Source organism: Xiphophorus hellerii, chromosome 14 (genome assembly GCF_003331165.1).
Source record: "Xiphophorus hellerii strain 12219 chromosome 14, Xiphophorus_hellerii-4.1, whole genome shotgun sequence".
Lineage (NCBI taxonomy): Eukaryota > Metazoa > Chordata > Actinopteri > Cyprinodontiformes > Poeciliidae > Xiphophorus > Xiphophorus hellerii.
In genome coordinates this window covers 14,137,715-14,160,846 of record NC_045685.1, presented here as the reverse complement: position 1 = coordinate 14,160,846, position 23,132 = coordinate 14,137,715, and the positions used below count along the sequence as shown (strand labels likewise).

The following is a 23,132-nucleotide window of genomic DNA, read 5'->3' as shown; positions in this document are numbered from 1 at the left end:
CAAATCCTTACTACAATTAAAACGACCTTATTAATTTAGCAAATGTTCTCAGTTCTCACACAATTATATTTCAACAGTTCTGCAATTCCTCTTAACGGCGAAGACAATGGTCGTGTGAAAATCAGGATGATCTACCGATACATAAACGTGCTTTTCCACAATCACAGTCAGAATATACCTGTGGCTTATTTATATGGGCTGGTGCATTCAGTTTGCGTCTTCCTCTCTCACCCAAACTTGACTGTTCCAAAGAAATGATTTCAGCAGACGTCACTCATCTGCATAGGGAGTAAGATGCAACCATCCTGCGAGCAGGCTCCTCTGAACCTGAAAACCTCTGTGTCTCTTCCAGGGAAAAACACTGGGCCCGCTGACTGCTGCATACATCAGACTACAAACATGGAAGGTACACTTTGCACGGACTGTCATTCCGCAATGTGCGCTTATATCCGCATCCAGAGGACGCGTTTAGGTTGCAAGATGGATGCAAAGCCGCCTTGCACAAGGATGCACGTAGAGGCGGCTGCAGGGCGTCTTTAAATACCCCCACCGCCGCCAACACCTCTCGCGGTTCATTGTCGCTCTTATGCCCAGCTGTTGTTGCGCTTATTTGTGTTTTGTGTCTGCAGGAGTAGGATGTTACTAGCATCCGCCGTGGTGGTATGGGAATGGCTGAACGAGCACGGACGCTGGCGGCCGTACAGCCCGGCTGTATGTCACCACATCGAGGCAGTCATCCGGAGCGACCCGCGGTGTGGTAGCGTGGTCCTCGGCCAAGTGGACTCTCGCCTCTCGCCCTACATCATCGATTTACATTCCATGCACCAATTCCGACAAGACACAGGTGAGAGTCAGAGGAGAGCGACTTTGGGTGGAACAGTGACATGGAAGCGAAAGGCCTTTTCTCATTTCTTCCCATCGTAACGCTCTTGTTTGGATTCTCTGGGGAAATTGTCTTGCATGGATTTGTCCTCTGTTGATTTGATGTCTTGTTGGGTTTGTTTCCATGTGATTTGCATAATCGCAAATCATTGACTCCACACACTGCTTTTTATTTAATATTTTCTTTAAAATACCCAGTTAGTATTTACATATGGGGCCCATGTGGGAACGAAATTGTCTGAAGAATGGGCCTCAAATGGGATTACATAACACCTTTGTGTTAATTTCAAACATTTAGCATTTAGCTACATTAAAATATATTTGAAAAGTTAATGTATTTAATTTTTCATAAGTAAGTCAAACTTAATTCATGCATGTTTATGACACACAGCCGGAAATATTTCAAGGGGTTAAATCCATTATAAAGATTAGAAGAAAGTTAAACAAAAACAGATTTTTGATAAAGAAATATTCTTCTGTAGCCATGTAGCCATTCTTCTTCAAATTCACTATAATACAGACCGCTACAAGAGACCTCTCCTGCCAACATGCATCACTATTTACAATTAATCTTTGAAGAATTTGAATCCGAGATGTGCCGATTTAAAAGGCCCATGGAAACAAAATCTGAAAGAATCTCATGTTGAAGCTAAATGCAACAGTAACGAGAGAAATAATATGTCAGATATTTATTTATTAACGATTTCAAAATCTGAAGTTTACATACAGAATCAAGGAAGAAATGTCAAGATGAGGCTGCCATGGCTTTGGGCACTTCTGATAGGAAAACTGACACATTTGAGTTAAGTGGAGGAACGCCTGTGGATGTATTTGGTCTAAAATGAGCAGTGTCATTTTCCACAGTGAAATGTATTCTGTACCAACAAGGACTGAAAGGCCACACGGTGAGAAGGAAGACATTACTTAAAAAGAAACATAGAAAATCCAGACTTCAGTTTGCAAATCCACACAGAGACAAAGACAGTGTAAAAGATTCATGAATTGCTGATTGTATCAGATTTCTTCACTAATTATCCTAAATTCAGATGATAAAATTGTTTGGGATCACATTCTTCACATTGTGATGGGAACGGAACAAGAAAACAGGCTCACAGACACGTATGACGGAACTATTTTGCATTTTCAAACATTTCTACCTCACCAGCTCATCCATCTGTAACAAATCAAGGCCTTCAGCTAGTCACAATCCAGAACACTCAGCGTTGTTACCAGGGGCAACATGTTTGCCCAGACTCACAGCAAGTAAATAAAATCCTTGTTGATTTTAGTCAGGGCTACATTCTGCTTGTTCAGTGCAAATAGCAGTGCAGTAAATTGTGTCTACCTCCTGTCATACAACGGCATGCTGTTTGTTTAGTAGTCAGGAGAGATAACATCACTGCATGGACTCTTTTCAAGTGAGGATGTGTGGAGTAGTTATGAGCTGTCTGCATGTTACCTTTAGTTTGAATAATTTGGGAGGAATTCTTGCAAAGAAGAGAAAATAATAAATAATGCTTTGGACAACTTTTTCAGCATTTAACTTTTTTTTTATTTTTTAAAGAAAGAACAATACTCAGAGGGATTTGTGGTATTTTATCACATTTCTCTTGCTGAATCTATCAATATGCAAATAAGAGGAATTTGAGAAAGTTCAGGTATTTACAACCAAGTGAACACATCCACACAAAAAAATTTTTGAATCTCTAGGAGGAAGTTGCGCCATTCAGGTCCAATGAAATGCCTTTTGTGGATTTTCTCCTAATTGTAAAAGATTTAACCTTCAAATAATATTTAGCTTTTTGTTTGTTTTCTAAATGTCCACATATTGTTCAATATGTGTTTCTTGAACACATTGAACTTTATGAGGTGATGATCAGCTACAAAGTCTGTATTTTGTGTGAAAATATAAAGACGAATAAAATAATACATTAAAATACCTTCAGAAAACTATTGATCGAGACCAAGACTTTAAAAACATTCCAAGAAGTTTGGCTCCTTAGAAAGAAAATGTTAAGAAAGGCTGAAGGTACAACGCTGTGAAATCTGTTCAATGACAACCGTCACTGTAATATCAAAGTATAAAATATTACCTTGCTGCAATATTTGGTAGGATAAACATTGCAGGTACCATGGAATCAAGTTATCTTTAAAAATATTATGTGTAGCCAAAGGGACTTTCCATTCTAGCTTCACTAGATATAGTTCTTAGCTCAGGTAGAGTTTTGTTGACATTCAGAAGATGGAAAAGACAGAGACTAGTGAGGAAAAAAGGGTGATAACAATCAATTCAACAAATATATATATGGTGCAACACAGGTAGGGTTCATCCAACCGTGACAAGAAGTAATAAATTATCTTCCTGACAGATACAGTCCTACTACCTGTGGTGTGATTCTTGCTTCAGGTACCCTTCGACCTGTTCGACGTAGCTTCTACGATCCCACCACAGCACCAGGCCAAGGCTGGTTGTGGGAGTGGGAGAACGACGCTGGCAGTTGGACAGCATACGACACAGAGGTGGGCATCGCCATCCAGGCAGCTCGTGATCGCCAGCAGCCCTGGCTGGACCTGGCGCCGCTGGGGTTTTGCTACCTGATTGACTTTGAAAGCATGACCCAAATCAATGGGCAGACGCAGCGCTGCCGACGGATCCAGAGACGCGCCGATCTGGCATACCCACTGGTGTCTGGACCCTTACCCAGATCCCATCACGCATGGGGACCTGCATCTATGCCCGGCTATGGAGGACTGCTCGGCGTTGACGTTTCCGGTGTAGGCATGGGGATGAGGATGAGCAGCAGTGGGATTGGAAATGGGAGCGCTTACCCAAGCGGGGCACTTCCCGCTTCGGCCATCACTTCTTTGGGACAACCCTGCGCCTGTCAACAGTGTATGTTGGTGCTAAGTCTCAAAGCAGGAACAATGTCGACTGCCCACACTCTGGGCCGAAGACCACCACAGACTAAGCCACCCAGTCCCAAATTAAACAGCTACCCCATCCCAGGAAGCTCTTATTCTCTGACTCTCCCCCGCCCCCCATCGCTGTCATCAAGATCTCTTTCTCCTCACAGGACTTCTGGTTTTGGGGCGACTGGTGGTTACAATGTAACTGGTATGGGAATTCCAGGAGGGATGGGGGTTATTGGTGCTGGTGGCGTTGGCAGTAACACCTTCGGGTTTGGAAGTAGCTTCACACACTCGCTTTCCCTGCTCGGACCAGCTACTGCTGCCCTCTCCATCTCCTCAACTCGTCCCCCACCTCCTCCTCTCCCCCCACCTCCTCCGCCACCTCCTCCACCCTCTACAGCTCCCATGTCTGCCTCCATCCCTCCGCCTCAAACCTCAGCTTCCTCCACCCTCTCCGTCTCCTTTTCGGCCCCCACGCAGCAAAACCCAGCCCCAGCTCTCATCTCCACTGCCGCCTCCACCTGCACACCGTCGCCTTCTGCCCGTGTTCTCGGTCCAGTGTCTTCATCTGGTGCTGCTGCCTGTGCGGCCCCCTTGCCGCCGCGGTCTAGCCTCGCCGGTCTGAGTCGTCCTGCCCTGCAGCGTATCGCCATGGCTCAGTCGCGAGCACTTATTGCCTCCGGGTGAGTAGGAAAAACGTACAATGCAGCGAGGTTGTGCTATGTACTTAACTTCTTGTTAGATAGATTGTTTTAAGTGTTTTCGTATGTTTTCATGCACAATTTGGTTCTTCATGAACAAAATATTTGAGCCTTACTCCCTCAAGGCCAATTTGGTTTCCTTTTGCAGCTGTGTTTCCTAAAAAGTTGACCTGTTTTGTAGGAAATGAAAACATTGCAACATACTTTTAACTGAGAATTGCATACAGTTTAAGTATATTAAATGTCATTTCGTTTTTGATCAAAAAGCAATTTTGTTTACACAAACACACTGCCAGGAGTGAGTCTAGACAGTAGGAGTGTTTTTGGTAAATTTGTGAATCATGTGTAGCATGGGCTAGCTATCAGTGTCAAGGTACTGTATGTTGAGGTGTTGCCAATATTGCAGTTTTACAAATGCCAACATTTTCCACTTTTCTGTTCCTTGGATTTAATGTCGTTTTACAAGATGCCAGATAAAGTGCTGTAGTGACCAACATTTTCTCAGACACTGTTGTTTAGAGCAACACAAGCTACCCCCCTGTTACTGCGCCCTTCCAGTCAGCTGGCCTTAAAGAAAGCTAATGTATTTTTGTCCTTGCTTAAACCAAAGCCAATTTCAGCAGAAAATCAGATATTTACATTCTGGGGTTTAAAAGGCACTTAACCTTTTTGTCACTGTCTTTTATCAATTCACACTGAACATTTTCTGTTTTAGGTCAACAAGAATTACCAAAATTATTTCTATTTGGTAAATGCCACGGGAGTAAGAGAGAGAGTTTTTTTTTCTTCTCATTTTTGTTCACATACACCAAGATTACTATGCCTTTAAATAATTTGGGCGTACCCATGGCTACTTAAGTTTCTGATAGATTAATTTGCAACATTTGAGTGAACTTTAGGCATAGCTGCCAATGTAATTTAAGGCAATGTCTCAAACACTCTGCTTTCTTATTGGACATCATGAAAGCATCCTGTAGTAAATGACTGTTTATATCTTTATACAAAGCATGTAAATATATGATTTCATCTGTATATGTTCTCTATTTAGACAGTACTGCTTTAATATATGCTCAAGAAAACTACTTTGGGAGAAGATCAGGGCGGTGAAATGATTTGTTCAGCAGATTAGGGAATTGAAAATGAAAGTTATACTTAAACTATTTACCCTCATCGTTTCTGTATCGCTGAATCCCATTTACGACATAAACAAATTCACTGGGATGTTCTTTTATAAAACTCATGAACTGGGAAGTTTCACAAGTTGCAAAAGTATTCAAGATTTTTTTTTAAAGTAAGCAATACTGATTTAAAAGTAGATTTTTTGTTTCCTGTGAAATGAGTTGCTCGTAACAAGAAGAAACTTTCTCAACATTCCTGATAAAATTATTGTATGCAGCCAAATGTAAGCAGAAGATGTGCATTTTAAAAGAATGCCAATGAATTATGATCGCAGTACAAACACACTGTATGTAAAAGTATAGCCTGTACCCTAGGAATAAACTTGATTGAACGTAGGCATTAAATTAGTATTCACAAAGCAAAATTCTGTTGATGATGTTTTATCATGTTAGTTGTCTGTGTATAAAAATTGAGGCAGCTCAGAGAAACAGCAGATCATGTAAGGAATTACAATTAAAGGGATTCCCTATTAATTGGTCCTTTGTACACAGCGTCTTGCATCAGTGCTCATTGATATTTGTGAGTTTAATCTTCGAGACAAAGTTCAGCAGGCTTGTTCACATCCAGGAGAAAACAATGATGGCCATTCATATTGAAGGAGCTGAGTTTGTACAAGTGGTTTGCTCTCGTTTGAAATGCAAGTGTTCAATAATGAAACCACTCAAAAATGCTTGAATAGAACCAAAGATAATAAAAAGGGTAAACACTAAATATAAAACCAGCATACGGTAAGGTTTGCAAGTCGATAGTTACCCATATTTTGGAATTGTTTTTTTTTTTTTTTTTTATCAGAATTGTCTGGCTATCTCATGTGTCTCTCAGGATCAACATTTTTTGCATACCTAATATTTCTGTACAGCATAAGTTTTCAGTTAAATATAAAAGGAGTGATTTAGGTATGCCTTGATGTTTTTGTTTGAGTTGTATTTATTTCAATGTGCCTGGGCTTGGCTTGGCTGTGGGTCAAGGATTGCTATTTACTCCACTTTCCCTATCATTTTACACCAGTAAACAAAAATGTTTTGGACCTATTGACTTGATTTATGTGCAAAAACTCAACTCTGCTAAAGTTCTGAATCTACTCCCAGTCAGTGTGCAAAGGGCATTCCTACAGTCCAGTATTATTGATTTTTATTTGTCTGCTTCATCCCTTGACAACAGTTCACTTTACATAACAGTTGTATTATGTTGTATTATTACATAACAGTAATGTAGAGTTGTGAAGAAAGCTGCACTGAGCAACAAACATAAATCCATAGAAAAGCAGTGTGTTTAATTATGTTGTTAAAGAATGGATGTGGTTCTGCAGTTCATGTAGAAGGTAAACAATGACAAACAGTGTTCTGACCGTCTGCTTCCACCTGTTTTCCATGTTTTGAATATGGACGTATGGGAAAGAACAGTTTGAAAAAAAAAAGTTGTGTCATCCATCCACCAATCTATCCATCCATAGTCTGTGATGTTTATAAATGTTTATATTTAAAGCCTGACCACTGTCGAAATATTGGTCATAAATTCACTGTGAACTTCTAAAATTTAAAAAAGGAATTTAAAACTTTGAAAATTTGAGTTTGGAACAGATGTAATTTTAAAAATTAGGCTATCTAATTTATTGTCCCAAATTTCCTTTTTCACAGTGTGACTGTGAAAAAGGAATAACCCCGACATCTTTGTCATAAGGTGATTTTCAGGTGTGAAGTGAATGATGCCGCTATCGCCAAGTGCCAAAGCCAGGGGGCGCTGGTTAGTTGTCTCACTTTATTGTTACTGTTTTAAATCAATTACCCTGTTTAAGGCTCGTGCTGTTTGGGTTGCTTATGTTGACATTTCTATTACCTCCATGTAATCTGATTTTAAATATAACCAAATGTTGTCCTTCACTAGAAAATATTTATAAATAATGTACAGCTGCAAAATTAAATGAAAATGGAGGGCAACGAATAAAATATCCAATTTCATTCGGCATTATTCAGATCCATGTTTTCTGCTCGTGGGTTTCTGCCAAGAAGTTGCCTGAGCTGCGATCATGAATAAGACACTACCTCATGCCGAGGATCATTTCCATGTGACCAAATCCAACTGTGGCCCGGCACAGTGACCCAACTTCCATAAATCCTGGTATTACCAAAAACAGCCCTGATGACACACCACTTCCACAGCCACAGAGCAGTTAAATACAAAAAAACAACAACATGCGGCTTAATATTTTTACCTCAGATAATCTGTGAATTTTGTGTCAGGCTCACTGTGTGGTGGCCTGCGACTTTAAACATTGCAGGTGAGAGTGTTTGTCTTCGCAGCAGATGGCCGAACCTGCTGCTGCGGTAAAACCCAGTGAAACGTCACAGATAAAGGGTGATCCCATCACTCCAGTCTTCAGCACTCACCGCTTCTATTTTTCTATTTGTAGAACCTTAGATGGTGAAGTTTTACCCTTTAAATCCATAGTTTGTGTCATTTCTAAGCCTTAGTTGTTGTCAGGATGGTAATACGGATTGTTAGACGTAGGAACATATTTAAGTTTATTCTTTAGTAGTAGTACTAAATATTCTAATTATTTTATTTTGATTAAATCAAGAGATTAAATTAAATATAAAGTTCAAAGTAACAGTCTCTTTTGGTGGAGCTGGTTTTGAAATGAAAAGGGATTTGTTGACCAAAATGCACATAAATACACTGCCTTACAGAAATATTCATACCCCTGGATCTTTTTCACCTTTTGCTACTTTACAACAATAAATGAGCTTTACTAAGATTTGATTTCTAGACTAGACTGGAAATATTATGTTAACAAATACAAATAAAAACTCAAAAATGTACATAAGATAAACTAAAATATAGTATATGTGCAGATTTCCGTTTTGGACTGAGAAGCACATCCGTCCTCCTTAGGCGTGAATCTTACAAAGTGAAGCATTGTGGGTCACAGGGCTCAAATATAGAAAAGTAACACCAATGACTAAGCGAAAGAAAATTATTTTAGTTATGTCTCTATTTCACAACAGGTTTGCTGTTGACTTGAACACAGTGAAACATAGCTTTCAAGTTCCATTGTATTTTGCTTTATAGTCAATAGAAAAAAAATACAAAATAATTGTTCTGCAAATACAGTGAACTTGTGAAAATTGAAGTTTTTCAGTGTAAACCTTAAATGGGAATTTAGCGTATTCCATTGTCTAAGTGTTGTCTGCATTTTTACATGGCTTCTTATCTTGTCACTTCTAGGCTGCAAATATACAGAAATTAAACAGTTCATGACAGATTGTCGAAATTAAAAACAACATACACATATTTTAGGTGTACCGCTAAGGATGCTCATTGTTGACCTGATTTAAGGAGATTCTGAACCAAAAATACCATCTTCTCCTTTCTCGAGAAATTGATTGCACATCGATTATAGAAATCATGTGTTATCTTTTAATAGACGGCAAAATGTAGCGCTCGGGGGCAGTGAGGTTGTTTTCTTGTTATTTTACATACTAAACTCATTCCACAAATCACATTTTGATTTCAAAATGTGAGCACAGCTCTTCTATCTATCTATTATGTCTGTGGTTGCCCTTGCTTGCATTGCTTGGAGTTAATTCGAGCAAATGAGCTGAAGAAGGTCTTGATTAAATTTATAAGATCGGTGAATTAGCATTGAATGTCTGGTAAAAGATAGCGGTTAAAAACGAACTCCGTTTTAAATGTGGTTTGGTGGAGACAGTAGTGAAATGAAACAGATGGTCTGTAAGTGAATCGTTTAAGTCTGGGGGACGGGGGGTTCTCCAGCGTCACAGGTTATCACGGTGACGAAAGTTGCACCTGTTGCACACACTTTTGCTCTCTCGTTACGTCGGGTCTGACGTTCGTCCATCGTTTGTCCCTCATTGGTTGTTCTGCTCCTGCTGCCAGAGTTTATCCCTTCAATTTGAGCTATGAGCTTTGCATCTGTAAAAGCATCTGCTGCCACATACGGCATCTTGTGTTTTGGCATCATCCACTGCTGCAGATGGAGGCTGCCTTAATGCTACAAGATTAGTTCAGGATCAAAGCAAACGTGACTAGGTGACATGCTTTTCCACCTTTTTTTATCTTCCTTTCCTTTCTCATCAGTTAATTGGATGAAGTCATATTTTTCCTCCAAGTATTCTTCCAGTCAAGGAACAAGGATCTCAAACACACTAGTTTAAGGAATAATTTTATTATTTTCAGACTTAGATCCGTTTGGACCTGCTTGGAAACCAGTTCTGTGCTTTGAAATCAACCGTTTTAAAATTAGCTCTAGTATTTTTGATGTGAAGAGTGATCAAATATCCTTGAGTTATGCCAGAAGCATGTTAATGGTTACGAAAAGTGTAGTGAAATGTGCAAACCAAATATGTTGTACAGTATATATAACTTTGATTATGTATCGAAAGTTGACCTTCCAATTCCTGTTTTATGCTTTATGATCAATTCTCTTTGGAAAAACTCCAATGAGTCAATAAAAACAATCAAAAACATAACAATTTGACTTTCATACCTATGATTAATGTATGCACATACATTAAGACACATAAATTAAGAATTTTTTTAAACATTTCTAACGTTTAATAAAAATCTAAATGCATATTTTCTCTAGCAAGCATTTGACAGATTGCATAAAACTATAGAGGACAGATGGAAGCATAAATTATTACACTAGAAGAAATAGCTACAGAAATTGAGGTAGATGTTACTCATTTTGTGATTACAGTCTAATATCTATGAGCCCCAGAAATATTTCACATTCAGTCTTCATTTATAGTGATAAATATATCTACATCTCTGTTGATTTTGATGTTGAGTGCTGTTGCTTGAGCTTCTATCTGCCAGCCGTTCGGCCGCCTGGCAGAGTGACGTGATAATTCACAGGTAATCCCTCCCGCTGCCAATCGTTGGCCTCTAAACGGAGTTCAATCAACAGATGGGACCAGGTGGCTTAGCCCTTTAAAAGCAGGGAGAAGTAAGGCAGTAGCACACAAGCAGAGGACGAGTGCAGCAGAGACAGAGGTGGTTTACGTACTGCGTTAAAGAAAGAAAAACAGTCCCACGAGTGGCTTTTGTTGCTGGAACATCTCGACTCTTTGGTGCATTGAAGCTAGGACGATGACTGTTATTAAACATGGCAGACCGTAAGTACACACCTCAGACAGGACAGCTGGTGTTCCTCACAGACTGTGTGACACATTGCAGATTTGTGTGGATTTTTCACCTCATGTTGAAAGAGATGCTTATGTTGATTTATCATGCTTATGATGTAAATTAAATACAAATCAAAGCTGGTGATTCAAATTTTTTTTAACTTAAAAGTTTGTCTCACATAAAATTGATGACTGTGATTGGCAAGCTTTTAATCTGATGACTAATGTTGCTCAGTTGACGTACATGATTTGTTTTTGGCTTTTATAAAAATAACCAGCAGCATGGTTCATATATTAAGTCACTTTTAGTAAAATCTCAATCAGCCAAGGGTTTGATCATACTGTTAAGCCATAAGCAGTTTGAAGTGGTAAATCTGGATGAATTATAGGACAGTATGTCGCGTCCTGACGAGAAGCATCTGCTCCTGTCTCCACATGACTCGGCAAAAAGCCTCTTAACCTGGTGACACGTATTGAACCGGAAGCGAGCATATGCTGCAGTCAGCTGCAGCTCTACCTGTTTACGTGTGACTCATCAGAATCTGATGGCCCGGCCTTGTGCTGAGCTGACCCGGCCAATTAGTCATGTGGCTTCTGTCTGTGGCAGCTGTGTGTCTGCGGATTAACAGAAGTTTGTGTCTTTCTTGTGTTTCAGAGTGCCAACAGTTCCAGTAAAGAACCTCAATGGATCCAGCCCTGTGCATCCTGCCTTGGCAGGTAAAAATATACAAACAGCCTCATCAAAAACATTAAACTGCTTTGATTAAATAAATAAAAAAAATTAAAAAGCTTTAGTAGTGGGATATTTATGAAGTGGATGGGCAAGTGGAAAGTTATTAAAACCTGTATGAAGTTTCATATAAAGTTCTGTTTGCTGATGGCCACAAAACACATAGGGGACAAAGCAAATATATGGAAGGAGCTCTGATCAGATGCAACGAAATGGGTTCGCTCAAAATATATTCAGGTATTAAAGTGGCCTAGTCAAAGTCCAGATGTAAAGCCAAATTATAATAAGAGGTAAGATGTGAAATTTGCTGGATTCAATTGAATCTATCCGGGAAAGACGGTCTTTAGATGTGCAGATCTGGAACATACAACAAAACTATATTGACTGAAGGAAACTAATTACACAATTATTGGAGTTTTAATGGTAAATATATGTAATTTTCAATCCTTTTCACAATTATGAACTACTTCTGAGAAATAAGACATACAGATAAAAAGGTTGAAGGTGTCTCACTACTTTTGCAAGGTGCTGTATTTTGAAGGCAGGATAAATATAACCTCGTAATACTTCACAGGTATTACAGGCATCCTGATGAGTGCTGCGGGACTTCCTGTCTGCCTCACACGCCCTCCTAAGCTGGTACTTCATCCCCCACCTGTCAGCAAGAGTGACATCAAACCTGTGCCTGGCTTGAGCCAGAGCTGCCGCAAAACCACGAAGAAGCAAGCTCGGAAAGGTGGGCCTCTTGGCTTGTGCTGCGTTGTTGTTTTTGACTGACAAAACCTATAATAAGCTTGGTCTATCGTTGTCGTTTTTGACTGACAAAACCTATAATAAGCTTGGTCTATTGTTGTTTTTTTCTCACAGGCAAAACACCAGAGGAAGTGGTGAAGCGTTACCTTCACAAAGTCCGAAATCCTCCAGAGGAGGTGAGTTTGCCTTGTGTTAAATATGTATTTTTGTTTTTTTCTGACTTCATGTAGTTTAATTGTTTAAAAGGTAATAGAAGTTTGTCACAATTAGAATAATGTTTAGGTCAATGACATGTTGAGTTGTTTTTAGGATTGCCCTGAGTTTAGCTCTATATATCTTCTCATTAACTTCCCATCCCTTGTAAAGATAAGCATCCCTACAGCATGATGCAACCAATACCATATTTCATAGAGAGGATGATATATTTTCTCTGACGAGCGCATGTCCGGTGTATCCTCCACACCAAACATGTGCAAACTGTAAAAAGAGAGTAGAGTCCGCCTTTTCATTGAATACCCTGAAAAAAATTACTGCAAATAATTCCTTTAAGAAGCCATATAACACGACAAGTAGTAAGTTCACCTTGGTGTAATGAGACCTCTATGTCAATACTGCTGTGCATTGAGAGCCTCAGAGGTTTTGCCAAACTAACAGCATAGTCAGGGAATATAGTTATAAATTCATAAAATACATTGAAATTTGTGATTATAGAGTCATTATGTCACCAGAAATAATGAAATGGACAAAGATGGATGGATTCATAATACAAACTTGACTCATCTTTCCTCGTCAGGACTGCACCATCTGCATGGAGGCCCTGGCAGGACCTTCGGGCTACAAGGGCCCCGGCGTGGGTGGCATCTCCCGTGCCGAGTCAGTGGGCCGTCTGGCACAGTGTGGTCACCAGTATCACCTCCAGTGTCTTGTTGCCATGTACAACAACGGCAACAAGGACGGTAGCCTGCAGTGCCCCACTTGCAAGACTATCTACGGGGTCAAGACGGGCAATCAGCCCCCAGGCAAAATGGAGTACCATGTCATCCCCCACTCACTGCCGGGACATCCAGACTGCAAAACCATCCGCATAATCTACAACATCCCTCCTGGCATTCAGGTAAGAGTTGGAATATAATTGAAAAGCAGAAATATAAGCAGAAGAGGGATTTTAGTGCTTATTATTTTGGGGATGTTGTGTACTTCAGGGCCCTGAGCACCCAAATCCAGGAAAACCGTTCACAGCACGTGGTTTCCCCAGACACTGTTATCTCCCCGACAGTGAGAAGGGTCGCAAGGTAAATAAACATGTCCTCTTCCTTATGACTTTACCTAGCACAACAATTACCCAGTGAGCAAACTTCACTTTTAATTTCCTTGCTCAGGTTCTGAGACTTCTCCTGGTAGCGTGGGACCGCAGGCTCATCTTCTCCGTAGGCACGTCCAGCACAACCGGCGAGTCCGACACAGTGATCTGGAACGAGGTGCACCACAAGACCGAATTCGGCTCCAACCTCACGGGCCATGGGTACCCCGACCCGGGTCACCTGGACAACGTCCTGGAGGAGCTGAGGGCTCAGGGCATCACCGAGGAGGAGTGCCTAACTAGAGACTGAGCGGATAGACGTTTGGAGCACAAACGACCTGATATGAGACTGATGACGGAGCTCTCTGAGCTATTTTCTGACAAATGCAACAGATTGATTGTGAATTAACAGCTGTTCAAAGAAACTTTGCAGGAATGGTTTCAGCTTCTGACGACGGAGGCAGATGTTTTGCTGTTCTGATGCTGAAAACGCATCAAGGCCACAGGGCTCATATAAGCCCACAGTAGATTAAAAATGATCTGTCATTTCTTACTGAGAGGCTTCGTAAGAGAGAAGCATGATGAGAATGTAACTGAGGTTTTTTTTGTTTTTTTAGTAATTTTTGACATGTTTACCACTGTTGCTGCTTTGCTGGACTCAGAGAGGAATTTAACTGAAGGTAAATGTTTTTTTTAATGTTTTTTCAGTCTTAGTCAACAAAGCAAAACATTTTAACTTGAGATAAATCAAATGTTTAACAGGATATCTGAGCATGGATATTTGCTGACCTCTAGTGACACTTTTTCAGAACTGCATTCCTTTTTTGGTCTGATTTATAAATGTATTATGTATTACAAATACTTGATATATGATGTTGGCTACACTAATTCTTGTTTTTATATTTTATTTACCATTTTATTTTATACGTTGTTTCACTGTTTTATTGGCTCGGGCCAACGGTGTGCTGGTGTACAAAAGACTTTATTTTCTTCATTAACCTCCATTTTCAGGATTTTGTATTTGATAAGCTCACAGATGAACATTCCCTAATCATTTGTTGCTCAAAGTACGAGTGCTTTTAAAAGCATTCTGTGTTTTATTGTTCAGGACTAAAAGATGAAAGCCTTGAATCATTGATTATAGTCCCTCGAGGAGGAGCAAATTCACCAAAAAGCTAGGATTTACATTTTAGAACCATCTGCCTGCCATCAGATTTGCACAGAGCTTTCTACTTGGCATCAGAAGAAAATGAGATCGTTTGCATCTTATGGTTTTTGTGTGTCTAAGACACAAAAAGACACCAGCCTTTAGTCACACTACAGAATGTGGTCAGTGTTTATTATTTTTGTCATGTTCACTTTTTATCATAAGAAGGTGCAAAACGACTATCATGAAGTGGATTCAGTTTTGGCCAAAGTCAGTTTGCATTAAGTGGACTGTTTTACTGTGAGCTATGTTGGAGGTGTGTTGGGTTACACTAATGTGGGTCAACATTTATACTTTATGATACTTTATGTAAGTATGTGTTTTATGTGCAGATTTGAATTAAACTGTTTTCTAAGGGAGCAAACTGAAGTCTGATGTTTACCTTCATTTTGTGCAAATGTGAGTATGCTTAAGCATATCAGGAGTTTAATTGTAAACACTTCCAGAATGGAAGTACTAGATATTCATGGACGAAAGTTGATTTTGTATGTAACCCATTTCTTTGATTTTTTTTTTCCCCCTTTGCTTTGGTTCTTCACCCTGTGATGACCCATTTTGAATTTTCGGGCAAAGGTTTTCAGATTTCTATTTAAAATGTCCTGGCACTATAACAAGATTCCATTGGTCTTTGGAAGAGCAATGGCATCATAGATCCTCCATTGTGCCTAACCATGGGGATTAGGTCTTTTTACATGGTATTCATGAAGCCAAAACACACCTGTAGTGTTTATTTACAAAACATTAATCTTAGACCCATCCATGAAAGGGAGGCAAGACCACGGCATTACAGATTATTTTCTATAAAACCCATCTAGTGTTTTGTTCTTCAGAAAATACTAGATGCCCTTTTATTATGCCAACAAAAAGGCATAATGTATTTCTCTCAATTTTATGCATTAAAGCAAACGAAAAGAACATGTTAAATATTTTTTAAGCACTACCCTTGAACACTGGTGTAATAAGATACCAACTGCGAGAAATATTAGCAAATAGTTTTATATTAGTTTATAATCATTCTATTCGCATGGCACCTATACAGGACACAAAATTTGGGGTTGTTCAGAGAGCTCAGAAATATTCTGACTTCAGGAGGGGTTCTTGTTGTATTTCTGGAAGATCTGAGTGCAAAGAGAATGGGACAATTGCTAATGATAAAACTGATTATGGTTGGTTATGAGAAGACCCCTTTGATCAAAAAGCTTACCTGACTAAGCCATCAGAAATCCATTTAAATTTACTTTGCAAGATCATTGGTTGACTTTTTAGGATGAGAATTTTCACATTTTATCATTCTTAATTGATAAAAAACAAAACAAAAATACATAGTCTCTGCTAAATTAGTTGCTGTGTATGGAAATTTTAAAGCCTGTGTGCCTTGTACAGCAAATGGCTAGATTATGTAGATCATTCACGATACTGACTTCTTCCTCTCAGGATGAGCAGTTTATCTGCAGATTAGTCTGGTTTCTGGATTAGCTGGCGGGATTACTTCCACCTTAATGAATGAGGAATTTACAGAAGCAACTAAACACAATTATAAAGGTCCCCAGCTTTCGAGAACAGTCAGCTTTGGAAAAGATGTCATGGGAGAGTCATGGGATGAAATGTGACAATGACGTGACAAAAACTGTAAGCACTTCAACAAACATAGGCCACTTCAGCACCAGTTCCAGAAATATTGTCGCTTTGATGATGATCCAGAATGCTTCACACTGACAACCTTTCAGATCAACTTTCCATTTCTCCTTCATTTCTGCAGCGACAGAGCTTTGCGTTAAGTGGCAGATGTGATGCTTCAGTATGTGGAGGAGTTTAAAAAATGCAGCAGGCCACCTGCTGGGTTAAAGAGAAGCAGATGGGTTAAGGATCTAATCGGGCCGCTCCTTGGTTAAGCCGGACCAACAACAACTATTGGCACTAATGTAGATGAAGTGATAACGGATGACTTCCATTACTGCATCGCTTTGTCCCCGCTCTTTTATGGTATAGTGGGGGGAAGAGACAGCAAAGGAAGGGGAAAAGAGCTGCAGAAAATGATACATTGGTGCGTATTTCAACATGAAGTAGAGGAAGAAATGAGTGGAACTGCAAAGACAGAAAGAAATGCATTATGAAAGAATAGATTAAGGTGTGTGAGGATTTGCAGAAACCTCTAGGCAGGGGGAATGGGGTTCTCAACTGGTCAGACAAACCCCTCCTGCAGGGCGCTATTGTCCACCACACACGGCTGTGCAAAGAAAGCTGATTACAAAGGACAGCAGGCTGTACTCCTCTGCAGTTGATCACCACATGTTGCCATTTTTACCTCCCTGTAAATTCCAGCCTTTGGAGATTCACACTTTTCCCAATGACACGACTTGCTTTTCTTTTTGTGAGGATCTGAACTGTTGTCTTCTTCGTCTTCCTGCATAAATCCAGATGCAGCAAATCCGCCCTCCCCGCAGCTCCTCAAAACGGCTTGTCTATTATTAAAAGCTTTTAAATGGAGCAGCGTGTTGGCTGACTACCAAATCCATTGCCCTGTTGCCAAGGAAACACACATTCGTGGTCGCTAGTCTTTTTTGCTCCTTTTTCCACCCCTCCCCTTCCCTTCCCTTGAGGCTCATATTTCAAGAGTGTCAGCAATCTGGTGTGCTCACACTGCTGCCTTTCAGCTAAAAGCTTTTTGTGCTGCCAGTGGAGCAGAATGGAGGGCAAAAGAGAGAGCGGATGGGAGTGGTTAGCGAAGAGAGGGGGAGGGGGCTTGGATGATAAAAAGGCCCTCTCTCACCGTTGCCAAGGCAACTTGATGTCACGGTGACATCACACAGTATTAAAAGCTTTTAACCGGATTTCTCTCCTGCCTTAGGCCCCATTTTGAGTCCTCTTTCAGCTAGGCTAGGGGGAAGGGCAGAGGCAGGCAGGACGGCTGTGGCTGTGCATGCTCTCTCACATGTATCCCTCCTTCCCTGCAGACTCAACCCAGCCCTTATAACAGTAAAAAGACTTTCAAATTCAAGCTCTAAAGCTCCTATCTTTGCAAAAAAAAGAAAAAAAAGAAAAAAGAGAGAAACCCACAGCCAGCACAGGCCAAAAGAGAGACATAGAGAGGACGAAGCCAACTCCAAAATGGCAGTGGACGATAGTTTCAGCTACCTGATGACAGGCCACAGCGAGAAACACAGGCGGGCCCCGAACTGGACCGACGGCGAAATGAAGGCCCTCCTGTACGTGTGGGAGGAATTCCACAACGAGCTGAAAACCAGCAAGAGGAACGCCAAGGTTTACGAGAAGATGTCCCAGAGGTTTTTCCAGCTCACCGGAGAGCAGCGCTTCAAAGAGGAGATCAAGATGAAAATCACTAACATGTCCTTCCAGTTCAGGCAAGTGCTCCATGTCCAGCAGCTGTGACTCCACAGGTCCAGATGTTGCACGACTAGTAAAAAAAAATGTAATAATCCTTCCGCTTTCTTTGTTCTTACAGGCGACTGAAGGCCACAGCCAACGAATCGGGGGAGACACCGGACTGGCCTTACTACAAGGCCATCGAGAAGATCCTCTCCAAGCCGCTGGAGAACGGCAGGGTGAACTCGCTGGAGTTTCAGACCTCGGCTGCCGGTCCCTCCACTTCGTCCCAGTCCACAGACAACCCCTTGTCCCAGTCGGAGGAGGGCGTGATTGGATTCCTGCCAGAGTACACTGGCTCCTCAGATGAGATGGAGATAAAACAAGAGCTGGACTCTTTGAGTTCAGACAGCGAGCACATGCTGGGCTCCAGGTAACAGGAAAACCAAACACCCATGTACAAGTATGCTGTTTTATCTTCAGGCAACGCAATACATTTTAGGCTCTTTCAACTATGCTGCTTGTAATTGTTTGTTACTAATATTCCACATTTGTTGCCTTACTATTATGTGATGCTGTTTGGGTTTATTTTGAATGCCACACTTGAGAAAAATACACATTAAGACTTAGAATAATTGAAATAACTTTATCTATTTATGTTTTTTTTCATGCCTCTGGCAGACTTAGATTTAAAATGATTCTGACAGAAAGTGAGGCAGGCATCTCTCAATTTATGCAAAACAATGCAAAAGGAGTATTAATTTTTGAAAAATAAATAATAACAATAGTAGTAAAGGCTATGCCCTCTATTGGCACTGCAACTCCTCTTATAACTATAACAGTTTCTTGTATGTTTCCACTGTTATTTTGATAATTTGTCCTTTGGTGAGGAGCTCAGAGTTTTTAAACTTTAGCTGCTTTTACACTCAATTTTAGCCTCCCACCAAACCATCTTGAGAAAATGTCTTTTTTTTCTTCTTTTTTTTTCTTTAATCGAGTTGTTAGATTTAGTAACGAATTAATTAAGAAAAAAAAACACATTACATCTAGGAAGCCAAAGATCAAGATATTTGAGATAAAAGCCAAATAAAATAAAAGTAACAATACAGTCAAATAAATGATCAAATATTAATTATCACAGAGAATAACTACATTACAGATGAAATACTAATTTATAAATGGATTGTGTAATTCTTTCTAAAATTATCTATGTAAGAAGTAAGATAAAATAGAGATAAATAAAAAAATCAAGTCAAGTTAAGTAAAATACAAATTAAATAAATGCCTTTTTAAAGGCTAGTGGTGAACCTACACCCAACTAAACCTAAACTTAAATTGGATTTTTAATCATCTAACGCGCCCCACAGCAAAACAATGCAAGAATGTCCACAGTAATGAAACACTGGACCTTGACAGCTGCCTGCTCATTTTTAATCATCAGTATTAGAACGTTTTAGTGATCTGCTGCACCACAAAGGGCTGTTTATAACCAAAACAATCACACATTTAATAAGCATTTCAAGACATGCAAACAGTGCTGGTGACTGCCAAATTTTGAGACATTAATCGATTCTGCATCGCATTTTATTTTGGGCAAGGCTGAGACAAAATGAACTGAAACCAAAAGTTTTTTGAACTGGTTTTACAGTAAGAGGGATTCTGTTTTTAAATATGAATTCTAGGATACTTTTTAGTTCACATAGGCAAACATTATTAATTGGGCTAACAACAGATAATAAACCTAAGTGTGATAGATCTCTCAGGCTGTGTCTCAGGTGTTTGGAGGGATGAAACTTTTTCTATTTTTCGTCAATAGTCTGTTTTTTTTTTTTAAAGAACACACTATATTCTTGATAGGTACTATTTCTTCTAAACCTAATTCCAATCTAAAATCGTTGTAAACCTTTATAGATGTTCCTCTCCGCTCCTCAGCTCCCACCCCGTCTCAGCCAGGAAGAGACGTGCCAAAAAGTACCTGTCCCTGAAGAGGAAGAAGCTGCAGGTCATGCAGGCCATGCTCCAGCAGCACAAGAAGTCCAGCCAGGCGATAGAGGAGACGTGCAGGGAGCTCCGCCGATCCATGCACCAACAGAACCTCCTGCAGGTCCAGTGTCTGCAGCTGCAGGAGAGGATGATGAACCTCCTGGAGAAAATGATACAGCTCCCCAGCTCAGCATCAGCGGTTTGGAGTCAGAGCGGGGCAAAAGATCCAGGGAAACCGTGAAGGGCGGGAAAAATCATGGCATCTTCCAACGCTCATAGGAAAAGCAGGTTCTTTCATTTCGCGTCTCAACTGCATTATTACATACAAAATAGACAAAAACTGTTATCACACCACAGATAAGGACTACCAAAAAAATATACTTTCACCAACTCTGTGGGGGTGCCTGAAAACAATAATTAAAAGAACTAAAAAGACATTGTTTAAATTTTAGTATCCACTGTATGTTGGGTAACAATGTAGTCTTTTTTTTTAGCTTAGAACTAGTTGTGTAAAATATTTCTCAATTACATGCCAAGTATCCAATTAAAATAACTACAAACAGTCTTTTGAAATCTTGCCTTTTTGTTCGTTGTGCCTTTGTAATTACATATCAGGATTGTCCTGTAGCAACACAAGCTAACTTGCAACATCATGAGGCAAAAATCGAATTCACTGATATTGGAGGAAGCGCTTTGAGAAAAGAAGAACCAACACAAAGTCTTTTTTGGTGTCAAGATTTGTCTTCAAATCTTTTGAAAATGTGATTTCGGTGGGAAATTCCTCCTTGCAAACATCAGATTAGATATAATTACAGTTAGCCTTGATGCCTCAACATTACACAGCTGAGTCTCACTCAGATCGCTGTGAGTATAGCAGAGGTGTTTTGTTTGATTAAAGCTTTCATGGTGCTGCTTCTTCAAAAGGTCTGCCAAGTCAATTTTTTTCTATTTTTGTCCATTTTTTCTCTTTTGCTTTGAAAGGAACTGCTAAACATGACATTTCTCATTGATTCATATAAAAGTAAATGAATTATACTCATGCATAACTTCATTTCGGTTACAGACTGTGCTAACCTCTCAGTCCTATGTTTTTCTTCAGTAAGTCAAACTTTTTTAGTTTAAACTGAGTACTTCCCCATAAAGGTCTGTGTCCCATTTGGCTGTTTTTTTTTTTATTTTAGTCTTATAAAATTTTATTCTTGCACCTAAATGTTTCCAGAAGAATATTCAGTGTGCAGTGTTCCCTGTCATGGTACATGGTTTCTTATCTCTTCCACATTTGCCCTGCCCTGGCGAGTATCAGTTATGTATTTATTTAATTAACATACATTTTAAATAATCTTTCCATTATTGTTTTACTAGTTAGCAACTTTTTTTTATTACTGTTCCACCTGTTGCACAGTCTATTTATTTATTTATTTATTATTTTTGTTGTTTTCATACTTGAACTCCATGACAAAAATAACATAGTAAGAAAAATAGGGTCTCCTTCTGTCTTATTTTAGTCTAGTGACACTCAATTGTCTCCTAAAACATTTTACATGTTTGCAGTGGTTCACTGTGTAAAATAGTACCCTACACATAAAAGGCCCTTCTCCATTGTCAAGTGTCATTCTAGCCAGGTAGTATTGGGTTTGGTTCAATTTGTGACAGAAGCAACTGCCTTTTCATGCTGACCCCAAACCTGGATTGCAAAAGAACCTGTGTGTTGTCATAATAGCGGCTTGAATTGCACGTTTGCTTGTCTTTTCAGTTGTAAAGAATCTCCAGAGAGACATCGGACAATCATAAATAAAGAAAAAATAAATTATTGCTTACTATGCAAAACTAGACACTCTGGTCAACCTAAAAAAGCATACATACATTTTTTTCATTCTATTTGTTTGATATAAAACATTAATGTTGCTAGTGCTTTTGTGAAAAATAATTATGTGTTTATTTATTTATTTTTTACAAATTGCTTCAAATTAAAGGTTTTTTTTCCCCCAAGTATTTTTAAAAATGGGATTATATTGCTGTACTATATTGCATTGCTTATAATTAGGGATTCCAAAACTTACTAAAAGGAAGAAAATTAAAAGTAAAACAAAGTTTGCATCTTGGGAAAGACATTCAGAATATCCAGCTGTTGTTCAGGAAACTTTTACAGAGTACTGGCAGAGTTTTTGATGTAAGCGTAAAATTCAAAAACTTTCTAGCTGTTGGATTTGAAGTGTGAAAGATGACATGCTTAGTGATCCCTTGTAATGCGCCCCAGTTTTAGTTTATTCTTCAGAGTATATTAGGTCTGTATTACTTAAAAAGCAGCAGTGTTTTTTACTCTAAAAGAGAGCTTGTGGCGGATACAATGTATATATTTCACACCCGAATGTATACTCTTATTGTGAAGGGGAGAAAGTGAGGTGAGATTATTTTTTCGTCTTTGTCTGCTGACTTCCACAAGCTATGATATATGTGCCCACCCACACACATTATTATGAATGGAGCAAAGCATAACAACAGGCCTGGTTGACTGATAACTCCGATATCACATGACATTTGTTCAAATAAGCACCGTCCCTCCCTTTTTCATATGTAGGAGTGTACGCTGCACTGCACATGTGTAGAAAAACAATGTGTGCAACCGTTGAAGCCCTTTGACCACTTAGGTATTATTTTCACAACAGTTGTGGTGTTAGTGTGGAGCAAAGCTGGGGCTACTAACATGAAAAATAAATGCGACAGGATTCTAAAACATCCAGGTAACACTTATGCTTTTATATATTTTTTTAATTAGGAAAATAACTTACCCTTATTTCTCCATTGTGAACTTTATAGAAATGTACTCCGTCGTTACGTTGACTGAAGTTTGCCGCAGAATTCAGAGTAACTTTTACTACGTTTTTAAGTTCTGAAAGAAATCACGCTGAAATACAATCTGTGTTTTAAAATGTGATCAAATTCAGAGCAAAATTAACATTTTCAACTGCCGCTTGTGTCAGCCAATAGCGTCACTCCACTCGTTTGAATATTGAAT

The 23,132-nt window shown here is 39.5% G+C and overlaps 3 protein-coding genes across 4 annotated transcripts in view; all 3 read left to right on the top strand.

Annotated features, from left to right (window-relative positions):
• Nucleotides 1-10: 10 nt before the first annotated feature.
• On the top strand, nucleotides 11-15,178 carry dtx4a (deltex 4, E3 ubiquitin ligase a). The gene is made up of 9 exons (XM_032583685.1): nucleotides 11-406; nucleotides 630-844; nucleotides 3,290-4,475; nucleotides 11,475-11,536; nucleotides 12,124-12,285; nucleotides 12,417-12,478; nucleotides 13,096-13,416; nucleotides 13,505-13,594; nucleotides 13,682-15,178. The coding sequence occupies exons 2-9, from the start codon at nucleotides 637-639 to the stop codon at nucleotides 13,910-13,912; spliced, it is 2,322 nt and encodes a 773-aa protein (XP_032439576.1). The 5' UTR covers nucleotides 11-406; nucleotides 630-636; the 3' UTR covers nucleotides 13,913-15,178.
• Nucleotides 15,179-15,757: 579 nt separating this feature from the next.
• Nucleotides 15,758-20,681, top strand: msantd1 (Myb/SANT-like DNA-binding domain containing 1). 2 transcript variants are annotated; one of them, XM_032583686.1, is made up of 3 exons: nucleotides 15,758-18,171; nucleotides 18,273-18,566; nucleotides 20,045-20,681. In XM_032583686.1, the coding sequence occupies exons 1-3, from the start codon at nucleotides 17,918-17,920 to the stop codon at nucleotides 20,355-20,357; spliced, it is 861 nt and encodes a 286-aa protein (XP_032439577.1). In that variant the 5' UTR covers nucleotides 15,758-17,917; the 3' UTR covers nucleotides 20,358-20,681. The 2 variants fall into 2 exon arrangements, with proteins under 2 accessions (XP_032439577.1, XP_032439578.1); XM_032583687.1 differs by having other exon boundaries at nucleotides 17,409-18,171; nucleotides 20,066-20,681.
• A 2,080-nt stretch (nucleotides 20,682-22,761) lies between these two features.
• Nucleotides 22,762-23,132, top strand: part of LOC116732522 (regulator of G-protein signaling 12-like) — a 55,457-nt gene continuing 55,086 nt past the window's right edge. Inside the window, exon 1 of the mRNA XM_032582750.1 lies at nucleotides 22,762-22,857. The gene's annotated coding sequence lies outside the window, so the exon portion shown is untranslated. The remainder of the gene's footprint in view (nucleotides 22,858-23,132) is intronic.